The 16,686-nt window shown below is 32.7% G+C and overlaps 1 protein-coding gene across 1 annotated transcript; it reads left to right on the forward strand.

Moving 5' to 3' along the window:
- Positions 1-14,408: 14,408 nt before the first annotated feature.
- LOC116013129 lies at positions 14,409-15,653 on the forward strand. Its single transcript, XM_031252783.1, has 2 exons — positions 14,409-15,025; positions 15,080-15,653. The coding sequence occupies exons 1-2, from the start codon at positions 14,409-14,411 to the stop codon at positions 15,651-15,653; spliced, it is 1,191 nt and encodes a 396-aa protein (XP_031108643.1).
- Positions 15,654-16,686: the final 1,033 nt, after the last annotated feature.

The following is a 16,686-nucleotide window of genomic DNA, read 5'->3' on the forward strand; positions in this document are numbered from 1 at the left end:
CAACTCCCAACTACTTCTTCCTCCTGGTCTTTGGTTGTTTATGTTTTCCTTATCTCCGTCTCTACAATAAACATAAAATAGATTACCATTTTGCTTCGCCTGTCTTCCTTGGGTACCAGACTCATTTAGAGGATATCATTGCTTGAATCTAAATACTGGAAAAATTCTTACCATTCACCATGTCTGATTTTATTAGATTTTTTTCCCTTTTGTAGCTAAAACTCCACAAGTTTATACTTCGACTCAAGATGCGATACTGATAAGTGCTAATTTGTTTATATTTTTCTCCCTTTCACTAAGTCATTTTGCTTTTAGATCATTCCAAATTTTATGAGAATTAGTGCTTATTTGTGTTATTTTGCAAGGAGTATGAGTTGGAAAACATTGGAAGCTAAGATGAGGATTTTCATGCATTTTGGATGCATTTAAAGTCAATGAGAGTCAAGGAGAAGCTATGGAGATGGGTGCAAAACTTCCAAGGGAGCCTAAGGGTTGTATTTTCAATAGTATAGGTCATTTGGGCAAACTAAAACAAAAGCGAAGCAAAAGGTCAAGGTGTTGAAATTTCTGCACATCGACGTCTTAGTGATTGGACGATATCTCGACCTATAAATATCCAAATTGAGTGATTTTTGTTCCATTGGAATGAAGACTCAAAGGGCTACAACTCTCATGTAGACATTACATCTTAAAAAGGAAGCCAAAGGGGTCAAAATCATCCAAATTACAGATTTTGTCCAAATCTGTCACTGTTTGGTATTTTGACTATATCTCAGCCTAGGAAAGTCTAAATGAGGTGATTCTTGCGTCATTAGAAAGCCAACTTAAAGGGCTACAACTTTTTTGAAGATAAAAAATAATGATAAAGTGATTTTGAGGGTGAAAAATATCCTATATGTCAAAGCAATTGCATAGAATTCCACTGTAAATCGGCTAAAATGATATGGCCACACATAGGGTTGGCAATTTCAATCCGCCCCGCGGATATCCACCCGAATCGACCCCGCATGGGTCGGGTTTTTTTGGGTGATAGTGGGTGGTGGATCGGGGGTGGGTCTTAAAAATGTAAACCCGCGGTGGGTCGGGTTGGATTCGGGTTTTAGGTACAAAACCCGCCTAGCACCCCACCCGACCCACTATGTGTGCATACATATATATAATAGTAAAAAAAGTAGTACTAGTATATAGTTAATTATAAAAGTTTCAATAACTTTAGGTAACTTTTTACTATTTTATATCTAAACAACTAAAATTATTTTTAAAAATTAACAATTTAGTTATTATATTATAATATTTCTATTATTTTATGTTTTAGTATAACTAATGAATTTTGTTGTTTAATTATGTGTAAGTAATTTTGATATTATTTTTTGAAAAAATAATAAGTTGATAAGTGGTGCACCCGCACCCGGTGGGGGTGGGGATGGATTCTAAAAAAGTCTACCCGATGCGGGTTGGAGGTGGGGGTGGGTGGAGAAAATAAAAGGTGGGTCGGGTGATGGATGTAGCCCTCCCCGATCCACACCCGACCCATTGCCATCCCTAGCCACACATATGGCCGTATGTGAGGCCGTTTGGCACCTTCTCTGTTATTATTTAAGCTCGTTTTGAGCATTTTGAACTCGGTTTTGACCCATGGTTGAACCCTAGACACTCTCATTCATTTCCTTTCATATTTTTAGGTTAGATTAGACTAAGATCTATGTTTTTTTTGTTTTTTGTTTTTTTTTTTTAAACACTTTTGGAGCTTGTAATCTTGGATTTGAAGCTTGGATTTCAAGATTCTACCACCCATTTCAATAGAGAAGCTTTCTTTCCCTTATCTCTTTTCTTTTGCAAGATTTATGTTTATTACTTGTGTTTTTGTGTTCTTTATGCTATTTAATCATGAGTAGTTAGTTTATGGGCTTGAGTTAGGGTTGTATTATCTATTTTGATGCTTAAGTTGTGATTATTGTGAAAGAGGGGAAGAACCCCAACCTAGGGTTCATGTGTTTGAGTTGGGTCTTTAATCTATCTTGCAATAGTTGATACGTAGCAATTGTTGTTTGTGTTTAGAAAGTCTCTCATCTCAATGGGAATTGGATGGAAGACTTGAGCCTTCCCAATCTCGAACCCAATTTCCCTTCTATAGAAATAGGGGTAGATTGAGGCTTAAATAACTTTTGTTCTTCAAGAACTTGGGATGATACACCACGGAAGTGAGACAATCCTTGTTCTAATCCTTGTTTTGACTAGGATTTATTTGTGCTTGCCTCAAGACCCTAGGTAAAATGTTCTTCCCCCAAACTTAAGTGTTAAAGCATCTAGATGGTAATGCCCCTAACTTGAGTCCTATTTCTTTAATTTGTATTTATATATTGTTTATATGTGTTTGTTCTACCTTATTGTCGTTTGCTTAGCTTCTTGTTGATTTCCTTGTGCTAGTGTCTAGTTTTGTGATTGCATATTGCGTGTCATAACCCTCAATCCTCAGCGGAACGATATTTCACACCCGTACACTCACCATCACTCATTTTTGCTACACACCAGATACCATGGGTTACCGTCAACGTACCAAGCAGAACAGGATGCCAAAAGATCAACATGGCCACGACACGCCTTGGACAAGACAGTGTCGCGTAGACTTTACTTATAGTGAGAAATGACACAGCCGTGACAAACCGGGACACGATCTTGTCGACGTGAAACCTCTCCCCTCGGTTGGATTTTGCTCCTAACCCTTCTCCAACTGTTCCTTCAGGCCCGTATAACGTCGACCACCACCCTCAACTCAACATACACATCCTATGGTCCTACGGCACATGACCCATGAATCCAGAGGTAACAAAGTTTTAATAGCATGTGTAGATGACTCCAAACTCACATGCCACTTTCAAGTTGTAAAAAACCCCAAATGACGAGCAACAATGGATAAAGAATTCAATGCTCACCCACACAAAAATAATTGGAAACTAGTTCCACATGAACGAGATATGAACGTCATTGGATGCAAATGGGTTGTTCGAATAAAAAAAAGTCGATGGTACAATTGAACAATATAAAGCCAGACTAGTTGCAAAAGGATTCAATCATGTTGTAGAAGAAGATTATTTTGACACTTTCAGTCCGGTCATCAAACCAACTACAATAAGACTTCTCTTATCTCTTGCTATAACAAAAGAATGGTCTATCACACAACTTGATGTTCACAATGACTTCCTCAATGACTGTGTCTAAGTGAGAATGTTTACATGAAGCAACCACCAGGGTATATTGACAGCAACTTTCGTACTCATTTCTGCAAACTAGTTTGAAGCAAGCACCGCGTGTATAGTTCAAAGGCTTCGAAAATTGATGTATCATTGTTTATCTATTCTGTTGCTAATGCTCAAATTTATTTACATTTCTTTGTTGATGACATACTAATAATGAGCCTCAACAAAAGTCTCTTGGCTTCCCTAACAAGCATACTAGCTGAAAATTTCATGATTTGAGATATGGGACCTCTAAGCTTCTTCCTAGGAATTGAGGCAATTCACAACAAGGGAGCGATGATCCTATCGCAACAAAGGTACATGCTTCAAATACTCAAAAGATTTAGAATGAAACACCGCAAGCCAATCTCCACTCGAATTCCAGTTAACAACAAGCTAAGTGTAACAAACTCATATAAACAATATGACAATCCCACACAATACCACAACTTAATTGGAGCACTTCAATATTTATCTATCACACATCTAGATATCTCCTTTGTCGTAACCAAAGGCTGTCAGTTTATGAAATCTCCAACCAGTGACCAATGGGTTACCCTAAAGCATGTTCTAAGGTATGTCAAAGCTATTATATACTATGGGCTATGTTTTATATAGGAAATCAAACTCAGACAACATTCAAGCATTTCCAGACTCTGATTGGATATGATGTCCTGATGACCCCATGCCCACTAGTGATTTTGCTGTCTTTATTGGTAAAAATCTAATTTCTTGGGCTCACCGCAAACAAAAGACAGATTATCAACAGAAGTAAAATACAAAGTTATAGCTGATGTCTCGATAGAGGCAACACGTTTAGTTGCTTTAATTAAAGAACTTGGTCTTACTATATATGCAAAAACCATCGAAACATTGGCATGACAACCTTGGTCCTACCTATTTGCGTGCAAATCTTGTGTTTCATGCAAGAACCAAACAAGTTGAATATATTACCATTTTATTTGTAACAAAGTAGCGTCAAAGGAACTACAAGTAAACTACATCTCTACAAAAAACCAATTGATAGACATCTTCACCAAGCCACTAACCACAAGAAGTTTCAAAGATCTAAGGGACAAACTAAACGTTCTCTCTAGAGAACCTTAAGCTTTTAGGGGCGTATTAGGACTCTATATTCTAATTGCACTAGAATTCATTCTCTCTCTCCATGTGTTATTGTGAATCTACTTTTTATCATTCCTCATCCGACTATAAGTCTTTGTATTCTACTATTCTTATAAATACATCTCTTCCTCCTGTACTTTGTAAATTGAATTTTTAAGTAATAAAATTCTTCATAGAATTATTGTTCTCATCTAAATATGTATCCATAGGCTAGAAAGAGTAAAACACATATCTTTTTAATTTGAATAAATACACCTGATATATTTATTCAAACTCCAACTTATTTACAACAATGTAATAATTTTTTTAAATATAAATCTCCATTGATTCAATTTTATTTTTATTTATGATAAACAGGTAAAATTTTATTTATTTATTTATTTATATATTTGTTTTTAGGAATAACTAATTTCACATTACACGTGTCTTAATCTAGCCATCCAAAAATGGAAGTACTTAAATTTGTTGCAGCATTTATATGCATGAACGTGATACTATATCTGACAAACTTATTTAATGCTTCATATTGCGGATGTGGCGATATTATTGCCATCATGACTCTCAGTTACCCCATTTATCGACGCATTTAGCTACGTTGCAAAATCAATGCATTTGGAAGGATAGAAAATGACAAATTCATATGAGGCTGTTTTATGGATTTTAATTTGTCTGACAAATTGTGTCAGTAAAACTTGAATCTTATGATGTGTGAGTATTTTTTTTTTTTTTTTAAAGCTGATGTGTGAGTATAATTAGTAAATATTTATTACTAACTTTGCTATAAAGTATTACATTTATACTATAAAATATTATTAACAATTCTACGGGCTATTTATTTAATGACACTTTATTTAATGCAAACTTTTTATTATAATTTATAAAGTATTATATGCAATTATGCTATCTAATGATACTTTACTTAATGCAAATTGTCAATTATAGTTTCCTACAAAATACTACATTTATGCTATAAACTCTTATATATAAGACTTAAATTATTGATTATATTTGTGGCTATGCTATTACTTTGTTTCTTGCAAATTGTCTATTAGAGTTTTTGTTATAAAATATTACATTGATGTCATAAAGTATATTATATATATAAGCTAAGGGTTAAAATATTGTTGATATCTACAATTCTGTTAATTGTTATGTTATTATTTTACTTCCTCCAAATTGTCTATTACGTTTAGCTATAAAGTATTATGATTATGATATAAATATATTATATATAACGCTCAAAATATTGATTATATCTTTAATTTTGTTATGATTCATTTTTATTAAATTTGACCCACCTCACAGATTGAGATCCGTGAGACAGTTTCGCAGGAGACCTGCAGAACTATAAAAATATACCTCTCGATACTCTTATTTTATGTGTTGATTACATGATTCAATTAGTAATGATTTAATTTATTTATGGGATAAAGGTTGAAATAAGTCATTGAACTAAAAAAGTTTCAAAATCATACACTGAGAACAAAAGTAGCAATTAACATTTTTAGTAGGTAAACTTCTGATTTTTGCATACTAGAGTCACTAGATTGTCATGTGTTATTTTTTATTTTTTAAAATTATCTAAAATGGAAAGATTCTTTTTTTTTTTTTTTTTAAATCTAATGTGCAAAAATTATTGTTTTCAATTAGAATTTTACAACGTTAGATAAATTAAAAAAGAAAAAGAAAAAAAGAAAAAGGTTCAAATTGGCCACTGAACGTAACATGAAAGTGCAATTAGGCCACTGGGCCAAAAAAAAAAGTGCAATTATGCCACTAAACACTCCAAATGTATGCAATTTCACCTGATAGCATGTTACCATCCATTTCATTTGGTTACTTGCATACATGGATGGTGAATTGACATTTTAAAATAATTTTTAATAATAAACTTTTAAAATAAAAAATTAAAATAATTTAAAAAAAACACATAAAAGTTTTTTTGTGAAAGAAATTGATAAATAATAATAATAATAAATTAATTAATTAATTAAATTTGATTCATCCACTATCTCCTATCAAGGTGACAAGGGTATTATTAAGAGAGCGTGGGGGGAGGAGGTGGCCACGTGTGTGTGCGTGTGTGTGATTTTTTTTTAAATTTTTTAAAATTATTTTGATTTTTTATTTTAATAGTTTATTATTAAAAATAATTTTAAAATGCCAACTCAACGTCCACGTAAGCAAGTAACCTGATGAAATGCATGGTAACCTGCTATCAGGCGAAATTGCATACATTTGAAGTGTTAAATGGCCTAATTACACTTCTTTTTTTGTTCAATAGCCTAATTGCACTTTTTTTTTTTTTATAATTGAACCTTATTCCTATAAAAAATAAAAAAATAATACATGCCAATCTAGTTAGTCAAAACCGGAAGTTTACTTGCTAAAAATACTAATTGCTACTTTTTATGAGTTTGTGGATGATTTTGGAGGTTTATTTATTTATTTATTTTTTTAAGTTTGGTGGCATAATTGTTGTTTCTCAAATAGTTCGATGGGTTATTTGTACCTTATCATTTTAATTAGTTATGATTTAAATTTTTATAATATTTATTGGGGCTTACTCCCATCCCATGAGAACCACTCTCCAGAATGTAACTAAGAATGAATTCGAGTAATTCATTTGAAAAGATCTAATGTATGTGAAGTAATTAGAGAAATAAATTGGGTGACATTTTTGTAACTAACTCAAACCTTAAAATGCAATTAACAACACTATAGAGTTCAGTTAAGCATAATTAAATAGTACATCTATTGATAAATTCTGAAAACAAAACCAAAAGACTAAATCCAAAATTAAATCATAAAGACTAAACTCCTAAAACAACAAAGTGATGAATCCCAAAACCAAAAAAAAAAAAAAAAAAAAGAAAAAAAAAGAAAAAAAAAAGAGAGCTTTAAATTCGAAGTAAATTTTGAGTTGTCCCAAGAGAAACCCCAAAGAAAACAAACACAACTAAACAATAAACTCTAAAAGGTAAACCTTAAATGCACCACATCCAAATTGGCCAAAATGCACAGATATTGCAAAGTGCACATTCAAAGGATGACCATATTCTCAATTGAATCTTAAAATCACATATTCATCAACAAACATAATCAAAATCATACTTCAATGAATCGTTTTTTTTTTAAAGAGAACAAATCTAAAGTCATGTTGAACAGTCACCACCAACGACAAAAAAATTCAAAAAGAGGAAGAAAGAAAACGAGAACAAACTCATATGGAAAAATGAAACTTAGGTTCTGTTTGGCAGAGCTTATTTAGGAGCTTATAGCTTATTTTAAGCTACTAATAAGCTATAAGCTCTGTTTGGTGATGTTCTCAAAATAAGCTAATAGTTTAAAATAAGAGCTTATTTTGAAAAGCTCGGCCAAACAGAGTCTTAACTCCTTCTAAGGTTATATTTGGCAAACCTAGCTGAAAAGGTAGCTGAAAGCTGAAAAGTAGCTGAAAACTGAAAAGTTATAAGCTCGAAGCTGAAATCTTAAGAGCTGTTATGCTTAAAAGTGTTTGGTAAAATTAGTTTTTTGATAAGCTGATGAATGTAAAAAGACTAAAACGGACATCTTTATACAATTTAAATAATTTTAAATTTAAATAGGTTTGTTTATATATTAAAATATATAATAATGAAATCAATATATTTAAATAAAATATAAAGTAAGAACATATATTTGAAATATATAAAGTAAAAAAAAATATTTATAATTCATAAGATTAGTTCATACAAAAATTAATGTTCAAACATAAATGTCAAACTGAAATTACTGTCAAACATAATGAAAAGAAAATGTCAAAAGGGTTTTAATTGAGAGGAAGGGTAAAGGATGTCATTTATTTAAAATAATAAGGATAAAGATGGAAAAAAGTTAAAAAGCTACTAGCTTATTTTTGAAAAGCTACCCCAAGTAGCGTTTCAAAATAAGCTCTTATTTTAAGCTACTAGCTTATTTTGAAAACATTACCAAACAGAGCTTATAACTTATTAGTAGCTTAAAATAAGCTATAAGCTCCTAAATAAGCTCTACCAAACATAGCCTTTGTATCCTTTAAAAAATAAGCTAATAGCTTTTTAACTTGTTTCCATCTTTATCCTTATTATTTTAAAGAGCAAATTGCCATTTTGGTCTACTGACTATAGGGGTCCTATTAATTTCCATCCACGACTTTCAAACGTGTTAATTTCATACCACGACTTTTCAATTTGTATCAATTTTGGTCACTCCGGCCAAATTATCAGCGAAATTTCGCTGGAAAATCATAAACCCTAAAATAATGAGGGTATTTTAGACATTTCACATCTACTTTCTTTTTCTCCGGCGAACCCTTCTGCTCCGGCAAACCCTTCTTCGCCGGCGAACCCTAAACCCTAAACACACAAACATAAATAAAAACAAAGTGTCAATAAACCCTAAACACACAAACATAAATAAAAACAAAGTGTCAAATCTAAACGTACCATGAAACATAAATAAAAACAAAGTGTCAAATCTAAACGTACCATGATAATGATGATGAGCTCATGCTCAGAAAGTGTTCGTACCATGATAATGATGATGAGCTCATGCTCAGAAAGTGTTTGGGGTTCATCTTTTCCGTTGCCTTCAAAGTTCAACAGAACTTCAAGAAAATCTTCCTTCCTGCTGCTTTCTGCTTCCTCTGCTTCCCTTTCCTTCATTCTCTCTTTGAGAAACCCCGACACAATCTCGTACGTGTTTCCCAGTCGCGGTTCATTTTCCTTTTGAGACCTTTAGGATCAAGCCAACGCAGACATGGAAACACGTCGACGATGTTGGGGTGGCCGCCCCACTCCATCAGCCCCATCATCGCCGTGAAAAACTCCGACCCCATTCGAGATTCCGGATCCACCAGATCGCGGGACAGAATTAGATTCCCCAGCATGTTGAACAGCGACAGGAACACGAATCTCGCGACGGCGACGGAGGATTCGCCAGCTGTCGTCTCGTTCTCGATCCAGGTCAGCAGGACGTCGGCCATTTTCGCCGGACGGGGACCGTCTCGTTGATCCGTTTGGTGACCAGCATCTCGACGTCGAACCCTTCTTCGCCGGAGAAGAAGAAAGTAGATGTGAAATGTCTAAAATACCTTCATTATTTTAGGGTTTATGATTTTCCGGCGAAATTTCGCCGGTAATTTGGCCGGAGTGACCAAAATTGATACAAATTGAAAAGTCATGGTATGCAATTAACACGTTTGAAAGTCGTGGATGGAAATTAATAGGACCCCTATAGTCAGTAGACCAAAATGGCAATTTGCTCTATTTTAAATAAATGACATCATTTATCCCTCCCAATTAAAACTTTTTGGCCTTTTCTTTTCAATATGTTTGGTTGTAATTTCAATTTGACATTTGTGTTTGAACATTAATTTTGGTATGAACTAATCTTATGAATATAAAAACATTTTGTTTTACTTTATATATTTTCAAATATATGTTTTTACATTATATTTCATTAAAATATATTAATTTCATTATTTTATATTTTAATATATAAGCAAACCTATTTAAATTTAAAACTATTTAAATTGTATGAAGATGTCCTTTTTAGTCTTTTTACATTTATCAACTTATCAAAAAGTTAATTTTACTAAACACTTTGCTATTCAGATTTCAGCTTTGAACTTATAACTTTTCAGTTTTCAGCTACTTTTCAGCTAGGTTTGCCAAACATAGCCTTACTATATAAATCTCCCTATAACCAAGGTGCATAACATCTAAAGAAACTCCATGCAAGGAAATAATGCACAAAATTACCACCTTAGCCCCAACGCATTAAATTAAAAAAATCTAGAAATTAATTTAAGATTTAATTTTTTCCATCAGATCTTGTCAAATGGACAATATATAGATTAGACCATAGTCCTCACCTGGGGCATGGTTATATATATATATATATATATTATTCAATGTGGATAAGAATCTAATTAATAACGAGAATAAAAAATGTATGTATTAGTGTAATTATATGCAATATTAACTTGTACATAATGTTTTCTCTTTTGTACACATTTTATTTTCAAATCTTTCATTCACTTTTTTTTTTTTCTTATTTTCCCCTTAAGTTTTTAACACGATTAAATATAATAATTTAAACAATGTGCTTACTTTCTTGTATATGCTTACAAATTTGTTCCAAGTTTACATTATTTATAACGTATTAACTATTTATATTATCTTTTATAATTTTTTCTCATAATAATTATAATATCATATAATTTTACATTTATTTTGATTATATAATTTCACTATTGTTTTTGTTTATTAGACATTTTTATCTCACAATGTGTTCATTTGTCAATGATGGTAAAAGTATAACGAGAATAAAAAATGTGTTTGTATAATTAGATGAATTTTTAACATGTACATTATACTTCCACTGTTGTACATTCACAAATTTCTTTTCAATTCCCCTCCACCCCCTCCTTTTTTTTTTTTTGTTTTACCTCCTAAGTTGTTAACGGCATTAAACACACTATTAATTTATTAAACATATGTACATTGTTTTTACTTTTTAATGCACAAATTAATTTCAAATTTTTATTTTTATTTATACATAATCTATTTATTATTTAAAAAATCCTAATGTGCTAATTAACACCATAGATTTTTTAAAAAGTATTTATATTATCTTTTTTTAATAATTTTTTCTTATTGAAATATAAGATCATGTAGAGTTACATTTATTTTTATTTTTATTTTTATTCATCTATCGGACATTTTGATCTCATATTGCGCATGTTAATAACTAGTATACTATATATAAGTCAAACCTAATATACTTGAATAAGTCTGGCGTGTAAGAGCATATCACGTGGGATGTGTAATACTTTTAAGAAGAAATGTACAAGTAATATTTTTATAAGTTCATAGAAAAGTATTACGGAGTATATTTTAGTCAAAAAAGTATTATATGTCTCACGTGGGACGGTCTTACATAAGACCTACTCTATTGGGTATCTAGTAGATATTTGTTAATATTGAAAAAGTATTTATCATCAGGGTCGTTCCAATAAAAATAGAGGTCTTGTGCGACATATGAATTCGGGCCCCTTTCACAAGAATATCTATTAATCTAATATCAAGAGCATCGAATCCTAATTTCTTTAATCATATATGTTAAATAAAAACGAATCATTTGGTTTATCATTGTGACCACCATCATTTAAACAATCTCAACATTCTTATTATTTTTATCGTCATATAGTGATACTTAATTATCATTATTGTGCACATTATCATTTAAATTTTTTTACAGTCTCACAATCACCTTGATCTTCTTTATAAAGATTAGCATCTAACAAATTTTCATTGACATTATCCTTTTGCCCATCTATTTGATATTCTTTTGTAATGAATTTCTCAAGAGCTTCCTTTTGAGATTGAGTTAGTTGCTCAATTCTTCTTTTGTTTTTACGTTTCTCAGACCTAGATGACTATTTTCTAGAAAACATAATTACAAAATTTTAAGAAAAAAATTGTTTAGAATCTCTATGAATAAATAATTTATCAAGAAATAAACACTTGAATATATTATTCAATATTTAAAATTATTAAGACAATTAGCCATGTCAATAAATAATAATTTTGAATAAATCAAATAATATGTACAATTAAGTTAATAAGTTTTAATTAATAATTACTAGATGTCTTATGAAGAACTTGAGGGAAATGACTGAATGACGCAATGAACTATTGATTATGACTTATTGACCTAGAGATTAGGGAATAGGAAAAGAGATTAGAAAAATAAAAATTAAGGAATAGGAAAAATAGAGGTAAGGGATTGATTTATTAGAATATCAAGTAATAGAAGATTATGCTAATGCTTTGTTACATCGTAGTTACTACGATACTGCTCTAACCTCATAATCTCACATAATATATATATATATTATTTTTTAAATTGGCCCCAAATTTTGGAGGCCAATTGTTAAAAAAAAATGTGTGTATATACTATACAGTAAGCTACTGCCTGCCGTATAGTATATATATGGGTATGATATATTATGGCCGGGCCCCTAAAATTGGAGGCCTTGTGCAATGGCCCTGGGCAAACATGTCCAGGGCCGGCCCTATTTATCATACTATTCATTGAGTTGTAGGTCTGTATAACTATTCAATTGTTTAATTATTTTATCACATGTAAATCAAATTGTGTAAGCTGAGGATTTTATAATCTAGTGAAATAAGCATGTGACTCTATATAAGATATTGAGATCAATATGTATGTAAAAGAAAGTTAAAATACTTATATAACAAAATCGTTGTTGGAAGAAGCTTGCGCCTTGCCAAAGTTAATGACTTATAGCAATATAGTCATGTGATATCAAATGCTATTTTTAGTAAGAGGTGTCATGGTTCTTTATACTTTTGCAGAGTTCAGGCCACTTAATTAGCTTGTACAACTTCACTAGGAAACTAATTCTTCATGCTTTTTTCATTTAATGACTTGTGGATTGGTTTGCTCTAGCATTCAAATTATTATTAGTCAGTTGTTATAGTATGGACCAGGGTCTACTTTGCAAGGTAGACCCTGATTCTAAATGATATTGAATTGTGTAATTTTAGTATTGGAATTGCAAACTTCTAGAATGTAAATTGTGTATCTGAGTCAAAACACATAACAACTGTATTAAATTATAAAAAGATTAATTGTGTATTTTTAGTATTGGAATTGACTGACAGTATTTGAAAGGAACTTGAGAATACAAATGTACTAAATATATGTTAATATTGTGTGTTCGTAGTATACAAGTTGTGAATTTTTAAAAGGTAATTGTGAACATTTAGTATGTAAATTGTGTATGGGTCCACATAATAATTTGCCATTATTAGGAAGCTGAACTTGTTGAGCATATAATATATAAATAATTAATATATAATCCAATTATATTAATTTAATCTTCGATTGAGATAGAAAACATATCTTACATTTTGGTACTAGAGTTAGATCCATGTGAAAGGTTTATGACCCATGTTTTGTTTGGAGGCTGGAGCCCTTTAAAAAGTAATTGACCTACACAAATATATAAAAGGACGTGTTGAACATATATATAATATTTAAACTAAAATTATAATAAGTCTCAATCAAAATTATATCCCTAATTTATGTTCATGTTTTTAGTGCTAACCATTTTATACATTGTGTTTTTAGAGTTGTTGTTAGGAATAAAACGTAATAGATTTTGATATGCCAAAATGTACCAAAAATCATTAGATCCCCAAAGTTTTATTTTGTAGTGTTAGGGGTGGTTAAGATCAAAAGGAAAATGAAGAGGGAATAAATTCAAAAACCATATTGGAAAATTATTTTTGAAGTGGTCAAAGTCATGAAGGCACAAGATTGGAGAACATCATGCATACGAAGAATGACAATGTCAAAATGGAGAGGATGATGGCATTGTATTGAAAATCTATTTGATGATCAAGGAAGGAATTACATAAAAAAGTATAATTAGTTAATCAAATATCCGTACAGGCGAAGTGGTTAATAGCTTGATCTCAGTATAGCAAGACCAAAGATCGAATACCACTATTTAGGAGCCAAAGTATAAGATGAAGTATCAAAGGGAATGGTTCAATGTTCATGGGATGAGATTCCAAGGGATACAATTTCAAAGGGATAAGATTTCAAGTCAAAAGCTATGCGATGAGATTTCAGAAGCCAATTTCGAAGGGCATTAATTCAGTGATGAAATTGCAAGAGCTCCCTAAGGGATTTCAAGTCAAAAGTTATGGGATGAGATTTCAGAAGCCAATTTCGAAGGACGTTAATTAATGGATGAAATTGCAAGAGAAAGGAAATTAATTTGGAGATGCAATTCAAGGGATTTCATTACAGAAGCAATTTCACAAGATCTCAACCCCATATTTATACAAGTGTGTGCAATTGGATTAATTCTTTCAATCTCACATGAAGATGAAGAAAGATTTAACACAAAATTTATTCTTTTCCCTTGATAAATTTGATGACTAGAAAGTTCGCATGCATGTACATTTATCTGCATTACATGATGAAATGTGGAAAGTAATTTCCACTAGACTGATCGAGATATTTAAGGATAATGCTGAATTTGTCCTATCACCAGACGCTCCTCAGTACGTACAACAGCCAAAATCAGAGTGGACGTCTGAAGATAGAATAAGGAATAATCTTGGCAACATTGCCAATGATATTATATTCAAAGCCATAGATGATACGATCATCCCAAAAATTCGAAAATGCACAACCACGAAGGAAATTTGGGAAACTCTTATCAAGATCGGAGAAGGCGATGAACAAGAGAAAGATAATAAGCTTATAATCGCCATGAAGAAATTCGAAGATTTCAACATGCTTTCGAATGAAAGTATTTTGGATATGGAAGCAAGAATTATCAACATTCTTGGAGAAATTAATGATCTAGGCAAGATTATTAGTCAAAAAGAAATCAACCTCAAAGTGCTACGTGGACTACCATCTGCATGGGATATGAAGGTTACTGCCATGCGTGATCATAGAGATTTGAGGATGCTATCAACTGAAAAATTATTTAGTGATCTCAAAGCATATGAATTTGAGATGAAGGCTAAAGTCGAAGAAGAAGACCATGAAGTTCGAAACTCTACTTTGATGGCTGAACCATCAACCTCCAGGTTAGTAGAAAATATTGATTTTATGACTAACGAACAATTTGCTCTTTTTGTTAGAAAATTCAAGAAATTCATGCGGGGAGGCACCGGAAATTCATCATGTGGAAATCAAAATGCTACGACATGGAAACTACGAGAAGAAAATGAAGATGAAAACAAAGATTTATGCTACAATTGTCGCAAACCCAGACATTTCAAGATCAATTGTCTGTACCCAATCGTGAGCAAACATCAAGGCAAGAAAATTATTGAGTTTTCGCAAAATAAACCGGAAAGCAAGGAACGTAGATTCAAACGAGACAAAAGAAAGGCTCTCGTAAGCAACGAACCTAACGAAGATGAAGAATTGGACGAAGCTTCATCAAGTGATGAAATTCTAAGCTCAGAAAATAACACCACACTAGTTTGTCTAGTAAGCAAATCAATGGAGCTAAGTTCAAATGAAGATTGTCTCATGACACTTGGAGCTGAGGATGAAGAGGTAACATCTAATTCATTTGATTCTATTAGTTCTTCTTTTTCTAGAGAGTCAATTGTTAATCTCATGCGAGATTACCAAGAGTGTATGACCACTCAATCTCAACTCAAAGAGCGCAATGATATTCTTATTCTTGAAAAAAAAAAGAAATGAATAAAAAATTGCAAGATGCTTTACTTGAAGTGAGTAACTTGAAGGGAGAAAATATTTGACTTCAAGAAGAGTGCAAAGCTAGAGAGGTTAAAGAACATAATCTAAGGGCTATCATTGTTATGTTTACAAATTCATCCAAAATCATGGATAAAATGGTAAGCGGGGAGCAAGGTGCCCGTTTATGGTCCTCAGACCGATCTTTGTGGGAGCAAGGTACCTACTACGGGAGCAAGGTGCCCGTTTATGGTCCTCGGACCGATCTTTGTGGGAGCAAGGTGCCACTACGGGAGCAAGGTGCCCGTTTATGGTCCTCGGACCGATCTTTGTGGGAGCAAGGTGCCTACTACGGGAGTAAGGTGTCCGTTTATGGTCCTCGGACCGATTTGTGGGAGCAAGGTGCCCACTACGGGAGCAAGGTGCTCGTTTATGGTCATCAGACCGATCTTTGCGGGAGCAAGGTGCCCGTTTATGGTCCTCGGACCGATCTTTGTGGGAGCAAGGTGCCCACTAAGGGAGTAAGGTGCCCGTCATGGTCCTCAAATCGATCTTTTGGGTTTATAGTGCCCACTACGGGAGTAAGGTGCCCGTTTATTTGCCCATTTATAGGGCGTTGGGAGTAAGGTGCTCATTTATGATCGTTAAGATCGATTACGATCGAAAAGTCGAAAAAAACTACAGTCTTTATATCAACGAGGGAGAATTACCCTCGTTTACTTTTCTTTGTAAATTGTACACGACCATGAATATATATTAGTCGTGTACTAAGTCCGGTTAGGTCGGCATTACCACCACCAGCGCTATAAGCCCGATTAGGTCGACATGGCCACCATCGGGGCACTATGAGCCCGAGACCATATCTCGGCATAAGCCCTACGTTGTAGGCAACTGAGCCCGGTTAGGTCGGCATTTCCACTACCGGTGCTATAAGCCCGATTAGGTCGGCATTGCCACCATCGGCACGATGACTATATCCCGCTTTTCAGTGATGCCGCTCCTTAGCAATGAATATATCTCGTTTCTTAGCGATGCCGCT

This window comes from Ipomoea triloba, chromosome 3 (assembly GCF_003576645.1).
Source record: "Ipomoea triloba cultivar NCNSP0323 chromosome 3, ASM357664v1".
Lineage (NCBI taxonomy): Eukaryota > Viridiplantae > Streptophyta > Magnoliopsida > Solanales > Convolvulaceae > Ipomoea > Ipomoea triloba.

Excerpts from the sequence above, each read along its gene's own strand:
- LOC116013129 (XM_031252783.1), top strand. The coding sequence starts at position 14,409 with ATGTGGAAAGTAATTTCCACTAGACTGATCGAGATATTTAAGGATAAT. Across the intron at positions 15,026-15,079 it reads GCTGAACCATCAACCTCCAG|AAAATTCAAGAAATTCATGC; the intron begins GTTAGTAGAAAA and ends TCTTTTTGTTAG.